A 12,088-nucleotide genomic window follows, 5' to 3' on the forward strand; every position below is an offset into this window, starting at 1 on the left:
ACAAGCTAAGGGGTATATGCCTTGGATAAGGGAACTCATCAATGCCTCACTCCAATAAGGCAAGGTTCCCACAGCTCTAAAAGTAGTGGTGAGACCGACATTGAAAAAACAATCACTTAATCCGACCATGCTTGAGAACTATAGACTGGCGTCCAATTTGCCATACATCAGCAACATTCTGGAACAGGTAGTGGCCAGACAACTCCAGGGGTTCTTGGATGAAGCTGATTTTCTAGATCCATTTCAATCTGGCTTCAGGTCGGTGACCTTGGTGGATGATCTACATGGAGAACTAGATAAGGGGAGTGTGACCTATTTGGTTCTCCTTGACCTCTCAGTGGCTTTTGATATCATCGACATAGTATCCTTCTGAAGCGACTGATGGGAATAGGGCCGAGAGGCACTGTTCTGCAGTGGTTCCAGTACTTTCTCTCAGATCGCAGCCAGGTGGTGGTGTTGGGGGGGGGGGTCCTGCTCGACTCCATGGCAATTTGACTGTGCAGTCCCACAGGGCTCATCACGTTCCCTGATGTTATTTAACATCTACATGAAACAGCTAGAAGATATCATCTGGAGTTTTGGATTCGGTATCACCTGTACGAAGATGATGCCCAACTCTACTACTCCTCTTCACCAGATAATGTCAATGAATCCATGCTGCGCCTGAACCAATGTCTGGAGGCAGTAATGGGCTGGGTGACAGTAAACAAATTGAAACAGAATCCAGATAAGATGGAAGTACTACTGGTCTCACATAGGATGGATCTGGGAATAGGGGTACAACTGTAGCTGGATGGGATTACACTCCCCTGAACGCTCAGGTTCACAGTTTGGGGGTGATTCTTGATTCCTCTTTAAACCTGGAAGTCCAGGTGGTGGAGGTTTGCACAATTTAAACTGCTGCGCGTACTGTGACCGTTCCTGGGAAAATCTGACCTGGTACATGCCTTGGTTACATCCCGCCTGGACTACTGTAATGTGCTCTATGTGGGGCTGCATTTGAAAACAAATTGCAAACTTCAATTTGCTCAAAGATTGGCAGCTAGACTATTAAAGGGAGTGGATATAAGGGAACATACTATTCCGCTCCTGAAACAGCTGCATTGTCTCCCAATTGGTTTCCAGGCCCAATTCAAAGTGCTGGTTTTGACCTTTAAAGCCCTTCACGGCATTGGTCCAGATTACCTGAGACATCAGGTTCCTTTGTACACACCAGGTGGGGAAATGCTGGTGTCTTCAAGGATTCGTGACATTTGAAGATCATTAGAGAGGAGTTCTTCTCGGGAGTGGCTCCCTCTTTTTTGAATGTCCTCCCAGGGGAGGTTAGATCTGCACCCTCTTTGTTGGCATTCAGGAAGAGCCTAAAAACCTTCCTTTTCAAAGAAGTCTTCAGAAAAAACTGATGATATTGGAAGGCTAGAAAGGCCCTTTGACTTTGTTACGTATTATCAGGGTGGTTTTTAATGTATTTTATTGGGGTTTTAATTAGTGTTTCACAGCATTTGCTAATATTTATGGTATTAACTTGTTTTTAATTTTATATTGTATGTTTTTACTGGCTGTAAGCCACCTTGAGCCCTTGACTAGGGAAAGGCAGGGTATAAATTTAATAAATAAATAAATAATAAGCTTTGTTTTTTTCATTCACCCCCTTTTCCTTCACACCCTATCCACAAACATACCTAGTATTCTTAAGATAAGGAATGTATACTAGCATACCCTTAATTACTAACTGCACAAAAGGCTTTAAAAACACCTGACAGTAGGTGAAAGTAGGTTCAGTGGTGAACGGAATAAGGCAGAAGGCTCTAACAATTTGTATGACCTCCAGAGTCACACTGATGGTCTTGTGAGTTTCAATTACAATGAAGAAAATCAAATAACTACAAAGGTTTTCACGCCAAAATGCAGATAATGTGTTTAAAATTTGCAATCACACTTAAAAGTGGCACACTTAAAAGTTCATTCAACTCCACTACAGAGTTTTATGTCCACCACTTAGTGTTTTTTAAAAAATTAATACAATTGTTAATTGTGTGATTCCTATTGTATCTACTTTGGCGTTCAATCAAGTAATGCAGAGTAATGCAAAGTAACATGCAGTTAGCCACGCAGTACTTCCACGCTGCAAAAATACTAACAACATAGTTAATCCCATTGGAGGAATTAATACTTAGAGATAAATTAAATACTAAATTGAATTTGGCTGAAGTATCCCAACAATACAGAGGAATATCAGCCTTTATAAATATTAATCCAAAAAAGCTTAGAATTTGCATTTTATAATTATATTTTATCTACTTGGGGAATTTTTACAATATTTTTGCTCATTTTGTGATAATTTTAATGTCCTACAAGGAAGATTATGTAACCTATTTGGGGTTAATTTTTATGGTTTATTTTATATTGTATGTTTTACTGCTATTGTAAACTGCCTTGAGTTTATGGGAGAAAAGTGATATAGAAATTTCCCAAATAAATAAATAACAAAATCTGAAAACTGAGATCAAGAAAATTTGTTTAAAAGGGGAGCAGTTTGTAAGCTTATGCCCACTTTCCACTAAGTCCAATACAATAGTATGACCAACTGAATTTCCATGTTGACAAGCTAAATCTTGCTTTCTTATATGCAGAATGAGACTGTTGCTTTTTACATTGTAAAATGTAGCATTTTAAACCTTAAAAATTACCTTGTCGATTCACTTCATTTTGAAGCAGTTCTTCCATTGCCTCTTCTTCAGCAATATCTAATGGTGTATCTCCTTCACTATTTACAGCTCCTACATGTGCTCCTTGACTAATTAAATATCTGTGGACAAAAGAAAAATACAATTAATGTTGTTTTGCTCCAATTACTTTATTAATTATTATTATTAATTCAGTGAAAAAGACTAAGAAGCACATATATTCCGAGCATATACTTATACTCTTTGACATCTAATCAACAAGAAATGTGTAGTTCCTTTCAGATTATAAGATGAGTATCTCTGTTCCTTGAAGCACCTCTGGCTTGTATAAATTACACTTTAATTTGTTCACTCTCGGCCAGTCTATTACTGACAGCAGACGTTGGCATCAAAATAGCTTCCTTGGATTTAGATGGAAAACCTAATTAAGTATCATTGGCATACTGATGGCACTGAACAACAAAAGTGCAAACAGCTTCAACAGCCTCATTTGTATGTTGAACAGCATGAAGTACAAAACCAAGTGCTGTAGAACCCCACAGGTCCACTAGCAGGGAGTTGAATAGGAATCTTCCAGTATTAATATCTGAGTTCACTCCTCCAAGGACTGGCATCAGTATTGAACAGTGTCAGACAGGTCCAGAAAACTAATTGGGGCACATTCCTCTTGTCCAGCTCCCAGCATAGGTTATACCCCATGTCTCTATCCCATAAACAAAAACTACATCAAAATGTATCGAGATTACTTATCTCATCTAGGAACATGAACTGAATGCTACAGGATGTTACCTTAAACAGGAATATTGGAGGCTGGCTGGTAGTAGACAATATATCTTCAGGAAGAACTTTTACAGGAAACAAAAAACTTATCACAATCTCTTTTAGGCAAACTGGTGTTGTGTCTTGACACGTTAATCAAACCATTTATCCACTTGGATATCTACTTTTATAACCCACGAAAAGCACAGTTCCAACAAACATGCGGTGGCTCTCACCTCTTCTGAGACACTGATCACATCCTTAGGTTGCACAGACTGAAATGTACCCAATAACACAAGACAAGCAGGAGCAAGACCACTCTAGCATTGACTAATTATTATTTTTCTGCATCATTTATCTTTGGAGATGCACTACGCAAGGATGTCCACTTTCCCCTTTGGAATATGATTTATGTTTGGGTTTGCAATACTGGACAAAATATTCATTATTACATTGTGATTAACATGCTTTGATTGTGCTTTTCCTGCATTGCAGGGGCTTTGGACTAGATGGTCCATGTGGTCTTTTCCAACTCTATTATTCTATGACTCTAACATTGCAGATGTTCTTTATTATCATTAAGTTTTAGTTCTCTGATCTTGCATCAATGAAGATAGCAATGCTAATGCAGAACGAGTTAGGTATTCAATTAACTGGCCAAAATCTATATGATTTCTCTGAGATAGAGTACTATAGAGTTTAATCTGCTGATCACTTATGTGGTGCTTCCATGAATCTATGAATACTAATTCTCAAAAGACATTTCTCATATGATTGTACTAATTTAAATAAAATGATTTGTGGGGTAATGTTGAATGTGGGTAGATGGGCAGCCTTTGATACCTCTTTCTAGATGATAAAGATCGAAGTTGTATTCTCTCCTCGACAAGTTTAGCATCAACTCTCATTTGACTGTGCAACCCTTAAATGTCAACTTTGTTTTCAGGATACTTGGTCATCTTTTTAAGGATTTTTTTGCATGCATGGCTTCTTGCTGAAGTATTTTTAGGTTTAATTTTGGTGGCTTGTCCATTAATATAGTTTCCATCTTTAAAAAAAAAATCTCGTATTACTTGTTTACCTCCTTGATTTCTGCATACTAAAAATAAATGGCAATTATTCAACTCCTCAATCCAGGAAACAGAAACACACACAAGCATCATTTAGTCCTTTTTCATATTTACTAGAATACAAAGCTACTTCATTGCAGAATTTATGATCTTACACATGTATATCATATTCATAGTACACCCCACTTTTAAAATCAGAATCTCTCTTGCACACTATTCTGTCACAAAAATTTTGATATCAACATCCAAATGTTTCAATGGAAGTAGGAAAATTTGTAACAATGGGAAAAACTAATTTCTTGATGTTACAAATATGGTAGCATTTGTTGTTCAGCCTCATTTTTTACTGCTAGCCTTGGCACAGGCACCAGGGTGGAACTGCATTTTGGCATGTGAGCAGGATAAAACACTCTACTTCTCGTTCAGCAGCCCACTGCTATTCCATGTTGACTATGGAAGAACTTAGATGGTCCTTCTATGCTACACATAAATATAACACAGAGAAGAAATGTACTTTCTCCCTATGCAGGACACTTTAAAAGCATGTCCAACATGGATTGCTCAGTAGAAATATCTGTTATGAAGTACTTTTAAGGAGCACTGTCCCAAATGGTAAATTCACACCGCCTGAATGGAATGTCTGACATAGCAACTGAATAAATTGTACAGCCAACACATACTTCACAAAACTTCCAATATCACAAATCAGCATTTTCATAATCAGTACAGGCAGTCCCCAAGTTACAAACATCTGACTTACAAATAATTCATTGTTAAGAACGGGGGTGAGATAACAGGAAGTGAGAGAAATCTACCGACTGGAAGGGAAATTCACTCCTAAGAGTGTTATCATGGAGGAAAGGGGTCTCCACTGAACTTTTACCACCAATCCTTGTTAACATGACAAGCCATTTTTTTCCCAAATCTAATTATCATAGGGACAGAAAGTGAGGTGAAATCTTCTGAACAGGGGCACAAACAGCAAAAGAAACACCACATGAGTGGTGATATCCAAAGCTAAGACATGTATATAGAAGGCTGGAGTTACACTGAAAAAATGTCCCTGTTCTGACTTGCATACAAATTCAACTTAAGAACAAACCTACAGAACTTATTTTGTTCATAACTTGGGATCTGCCTGTACACTAAAAATTGAGGTATGCTACAAAATTTAAAAGGCTGTGCTATGTTTCAAGATGGAAGATTGCCTGTTTATTTTACAAGATTCCCAATCCAAGTTCTAATAAAGTTTTATCTATAATTCTCTAATTATTCCTCTGTGCGTTTCCAAAATGAAAGAAAAGCACAACATAGAATTAATTACATCTTTCTTGGGGGAGGCATTATACATTATTCCCACCCACCCTTTTCACAACAATCCTATGAAATAGGAATGTATATTTCCAGAAGAACAATATATAATTAGAGTGTGAAAATGTAAGGACTAATATTTGCTTAGGTTTGGTCAGTAAGGGGAAAATGTGTAGTAAAAATAAAAAAAGCTTAAATCAGGAGGTCTTTATTGGAATGGATTATGGGTCCTCCTTTTTCTAGCCGTAAGGTTGCTGTTCCTGATATCCTGGTTACCCATTTGGAGTGGGGAAATGATTTGGGGCTACTTAAAGATAAAACATTGAGTTTACAAGCTACAGGTATCCTTGATATCCAAGCTCATTGGCCAATAGTCACTTTGGTTTGAGTAGCTATTTTACCTAGGCAGGTAATTGATACCATGTGATTGATAAAAGCATGAAAAAAGGTCAATCGAGCCATGAAGTTATCTGGGAATTACATACCACATCCAGAAATACTTCCCACTAACATTAGTGTTTACAGGCCTATTGTAGTTAAATTATCTGATACAGGAAATGACATTTTTCTAGAGGACCTACAATGTGGTCTAGGTGCCATTTCGCTTTCTGTGGGGAAGATACTAGGAGGACACCAGAGTGATTTTTGTGGTCAAAATTGAAGGGGGGAAAACAGTTTGGTGTTTACCTTGGCACCCAATTAGGGTGAAGGGACAGTCCCTGAAAAGATCCTTCAAGATTGCATGTTCTGGGAAGACTGAAAAGGGGGCTTGATCTTTGGGCTTGGGTGGGTGGTTGTCTTCCTATCTGAAGTTGTATGGCCAGAAGCCCCAATAATGGCCTACCAGCACAATAGTGCCAGAGTGCAACCCAGATAAGTAGGGTATGCACTTAGGATTTAGTGATTCGCCTTGGGTGGTGAGGAGATGCTTATTGTAGTTGCATCTTGTTCTCAACAGTATACCCACTTTGGTTACTCCTCCCCAATAATCAGACGGAATTCACATTAGACTGCAAGTGAACTTAATAAATGACCCATTAATTAACCAGATGTATGTATCAGGCCTCTTTATTTCATGGTTGTGCTTCAACTACTACTATGCACCAGAGAAAAGATCTGCAAAGCCACTTACCTGTATTCTTTCTCCAATTTTTGTAGGAACCAGAATGTTACAGAACAGCAATCTAAAAAATGGTTTGTGGCTGGATTCTGTAGTAACAGAAGCCAGTGCTCCCCTGCCATGGACCGTCTTACACTATAGATGGTGATAAGCCAGATTTCTAAAAAGAGAGGTGGCATAATAACTTTCAACTATGTTCCCTGGAACCGAAATTTGAAGCAATGCTAAATTATAGATATAGAAGACTAAACAATAATACTGTATTTCTTCTACTGTATTCAAAATTTCAATTGATAAGATGCACACTAAATTTAACACCAACAAAAAAGGCTCTCTCTCTCTCTCTCTCTCTCTCTCTCTCTCTCTCTCTCTCTCTCTATATATATATATATATATATATATATATATATATATATATATGAATAAAAGCACACAATTCTAATATACGCTCCATTTTTTAAAATGTTTATATGGAGGAAAGTTTGTCTTAAAATCAAAGAAATACAGTATACACTTTCTTAGTACAGTAGAGTCTCACTTACCCAAGCTAAACAGGCCAGCAGAACCTTGCATAAGCTAATATCTTGGATAATAAGGAGGGATTAAGGAAAAGCCTATTGAACATCAAATTAGGTTATGATTTTACAAATTAAGCACCAAAACATCATGTTATACAACAAATTTAAAGTAGTTCAATACGCAGTAATGTTATGTTGTAATTACTGAATTTACGAATTTAGCACCAAACTATCATGATATATTGAAAACATTGACTACAAAAATGCCTTGGATAATCCAGGACCTTGGATAAGCAAGTCTTGGATAAGTGAGACTCTACTGTATTTACATATACTAACATTTACTGATATTGTTACAACTAAACCAATTCTTTCTGGTTTCACAAACTGGGTGGAACTGAGGAGTCTGGGGATGAGTCCGTTATCTTTTTTCCCTTTCTTTTCATTTTTATTTGCTTACCTTCTATATTTCAACTTTACTATGATTCCATTGGAAGTCTTTGTACCCAAAAGGAATATTGCTAAGATGGAAAAGGAGGAGAAAGGAACAACAAAAATAATGATAGAACTGAAATAAGAAAACCACGAAATAATAAGGGTTTGGGTTATTTATGGTACTTTAGAAAAAAGGAGATATGATAGAGGTTATAAAATAATATGTAGTGTGAACATGAGACATCTCTTCTCTCTATCTCTTTAAGAAAGTGGGATCATTTTATAAAGATGAATGACATAATGCACAGAGCAGAAAAAAAACAACTCTTCATATAGTGTATGGTGAAACTACAAGGTTATTCTGTGACAAACCATGATAGCTGCAAGCTTGACTGGCTTGAAGGGAGGCATGAAATAGTCACTAGGCAAATTCATGGAAGGTAAAGCTATTAATGGCAATTAGACATGAAAGTTAATGACAATCAAAAGAACCTATCTCATAATAACCAAGTAGTTTTTGGGATCCTGGCTGGGAGTCAAAGAAAGGGTGTCTCCTCTGTGGAGCCCTGAAGTTCACATGGAGCAGTCTGTAGACAGGAATCTATTTCAGAAAGTTAACATAGTAGCCTTTCTTCTTCCCTCTCTACTAAGAAGCATTGAGGATTTTCTCCTGATCCAGAAGAGAACATCTTCCTCTGCCCCCGCCCCCAATAGTCATAAACAGACAACAAAGAGGAAAACACACAACACATTTCTGCTGGGCACACATACATTTTGAGAACTTTCTCACAGGTTCCCTTCCCCGCCTTTTTTCCTTCAGTTCCCATTCTTATCAGATTCCATTTTTGCTGAGATACTAAGTTTTCCACCTGCAGTCCCTTATGAGGCTGAAATATGTATTTCCAATTTGTTTCCTTATCGGGTCCAGAGAAATCTTTAGGGTGGTCACTCTTTCCACCAAGGAACTGGAACCATTTTGTAGACCCCCAACACCTGTCTCCCTAGGAATAGCCAATTACAAGTGAAAGGATGTAGGAGGTGAAGACATGGTGTTGACTGGGTTCTCCTTGCAGCCAGCCTCACAAGAAGTCCCAGAACAGCTAAGATCAGTCTTTCACACACATGATGAGTTGCAACGCCACTTCAACCCTCACTTCTGCAGATGAGGAAAAACAAGCTCACACACTCTTTCAAATACAGGAAACTTTTTATTAAAAAAACCCACATGAGAAAATACTGCAGCCTTTCACTGAAGCACACAATCTTTTTTCTGCTAAAACTTCTCAAAAAAGCTTAGGACTGCAACTGATTCCTTTCTGATCTAGATCTTTATAGGAGGGATGCACATCACTTTCTCCTACAACACTGCTGAAAAGGGAGGTGGGTGCTATATACATGTCTAGTTTGTTTAACATCATGTTAAAACTTATTATTTAATCTGATGTCAGGGCAGAGACCACAAAATTGGGGCTGCCTCCTCCTGCAATAAGCCAGGTGAACTGCTCAAAAGTAAATCAAGGGCCTGTAGGCTGTTAGCCACTTCAGATGCATCAGCATACTTGTAGCATTTGCCTGTCATGACAAACGAACTGGATGACAGTATGGCAGATGGCTGTGGTGCAGACTGGTGAGCAGCCAGCTGCAGCCAGCTGCAACAAATCACTCTGACCAAGCGGTCATGAGTTTGAGGCTAGCTCGGAGCCTGAATTTGTTTCTGTCTTTGCTCTATGTTAAGGCATTGAATGTTTGCCTTATATGTGTAATGTGATCCGCCCTGAGTCCCCTTCGGGGTGAGAGGGGGGAATATAAACACTGTAAATAAATAAATAAATGGACGAACAGACGCATTAACAAAGTACTGATTGGGAAGGATACAACACAAGGATCTTCAATACTTTTGTATGCATCCTAAATGTTATTTCATACTAAAGAATGAATAACTTAAGTTTTCACAGACATCTGCCTACCCAAAACTAAGTCTACATAATTTGAAAATATATGCATTGCATTTGAAATGAATAACCTTATGAATTTTAAGTATTACATCTATCTGCATGCATGGACTCAAGAATTAAACCCTAGCCCTGGAACATAGCATTCTCCTTACATAATATAAAAGCAAACCCCAAAATTTCTAGTTCTAGAAGAATGAATAATATCCATATCCTTTTATTTTGTGCATTATGTAGTACGAATAGAAGCACAAACAATCTTGTTCAATTACTATCGGTTTATCTACCATGTTTGAGAGTTTAATTTGAGACAAACTGGAAAAAATAGTTTGAAAAAAAAACAATGTTATCATTTTTAATGCAAGAATTTCAAGCTTGACTTCAGCTATGATCATATGGTCCATCTAAGGGGGTCAAATGATTTTTTTTAGCTAATTCTCAAAGGGCACAGGGAGTAATCTGTTTTTAGTAAAAATAAGCTCAAACTTATTCCATAAGGCTGTTTCCCAAATGGAACACAAAAATAAGATGTTTCAGATGATTCTGCATGCATCTTAAGAGAAACGGTGATCCTATAGGATTCAGGCCTCTGCTCTGTACAATACCTTCTCAAAACAAGGAATTATGCTACCAAAGAATAACAAAGATGCCAAAATCTGAAGAAAATCAAAGGTATCCATTCAGTAACTGAATAGATTTGAAAAACAACTCCAAAGACACTGATGCTTGCATAGCAAATAGAAAAGAAGAGAAGCAAGCAGGGGCGAGGCTGATATGCTCAAGGATATCCTGTGGAGAGGGGGCAGTGTTGCCACTAAACAATCTATACAATTTTCCATGGGAGACTGTGCAGGAATTAGGATTATCTGTGAGATTCAGAAAGACACACAGAACAGAGAAAGAATTACGCTATTTGTGCTAAATATAAACATAGTTGCAATTAATGGTAAAGAAATTGCAAAACATAGGCTATGAGGTAAGCAAAAATCATATACTGTGCTGCAGAAGAGAAGGCTGAGAGGAGACATGACAGCCATATACAAATATGTGAGGGGAAGTCATAGGGAGGAGGGAGTAAGCTTGTCTTCTGCTGCCCTGGAGACTAGGACGCGGAACAATGGCTTCAAACTACAGGAAAGGAGATTGCACCTGAACATCAGGAAGAACTTCATGACTGTGAGAGCTGTTCGGCAGTGGAACTCTCTGCCCCGGACTGTGGTGGAGGTTCCTTCTTTGGAGGCTTTTAAGCAGAGGCTGGATGGCTACGTGTCGGGGGTGCTTTGAATGAGATTTTCCTGCTTCTTGCAGGGGGTTGGACTGGATGGCCCGCAAGGTCTCTTCCAACTCTACGATTCTATGATTCTAACTACAGTGCGGTTCTAAAGAAAATAGGTTCACTGACTTCATCTTTATCTGTCCTCGCTAGTAAAATTGCTCATTCATATCTTACACTTTCATAGTAAGATAGAATTATATTAATATGTTAATTACATTAATGTTACACACAAGCCGGATTAATAAATAAGCATTACTCTGGAAGATGGGTTCAGAAAAGGTGGGTTCAGAAAAGGCAGAGGAACCAGAGACCAAATTGCCAATATCCGCTGGATAATGGAGGAAGCCAGGGAGTTTCAGAAAAACATCTACTTCTGCTTTATTGACTACTCTAAAGCCTTCGACTGTGTGGACCATAACAAACTGTGGCAAGTCCTTGGTGGTATGGGGATCCCAAGTCACCTTGTCTGTCTCCTGAGAAATCTGTATAAAGACCAAGTAGCCACAGTCAGAACAGACCACGGAACAACAGACTGGTTCAAGATTGGGAAAGGAGTGCGGCAGGGCTGTATACTATCGCCCTACTTATTCAACTTGTACGCAGAACACATCATGCGACATGCAGGGCTTGACGAATCCAAGGCTGGAGTTAAAATTTCTGGAAGAAACATTAACAACCTTAGGTATGCAGATGATACCACTCTGATGGCTGAAAGTGAGGAAGAGCTGAGGAGCCTTATCACCAAGGTGAAAGAAGAAAGTGCAAAAGCCGGGCTGCAGTTAAACGTCAAGAAAACCAAAATCATGGCAACCAGACCGATTGGCAACTGGCAAATAGAGGGAGAAAACGTGGAGGCAGTGACAGACTTTATATTTCTAGGTGCGAAGATCACCGCAGAAGCAGACTGCAGCCAGGAAATCAGAAGACGTTTACTTCTTGGGAGGAGAGCAATGGCCAACC

General features: G+C 38.4%; 1 protein-coding gene across 14 annotated transcripts in view; it reads right to left on the reverse strand.

Annotated features, from left to right (window-relative positions):
• ppp1r12a (protein phosphatase 1 regulatory subunit 12A) overlaps positions 1–12,088 on the reverse strand; it is a 122,608-nt gene that overhangs the window by 66,716 nt on the left and 43,804 nt on the right. For all 14 annotated transcript variants that reach the window (XM_062982664.1, XM_062982663.1, XM_062982667.1 and 11 more), the window contains exon 3: positions 2,691–2,809. In XM_062982664.1, the coding sequence (XP_062838734.1) occupies positions 2,691–2,809 (119 nt within the window). The remainder of the gene's footprint in view (positions 1–2,690; positions 2,810–12,088) is intronic.

The sequence above is a fragment of the Anolis carolinensis genome, chromosome 5, assembly GCF_035594765.1.
Source record: "Anolis carolinensis isolate JA03-04 chromosome 5, rAnoCar3.1.pri, whole genome shotgun sequence".
Classification (NCBI taxonomy): domain Eukaryota; kingdom Metazoa; phylum Chordata; class Lepidosauria; order Squamata; family Dactyloidae; genus Anolis; species Anolis carolinensis.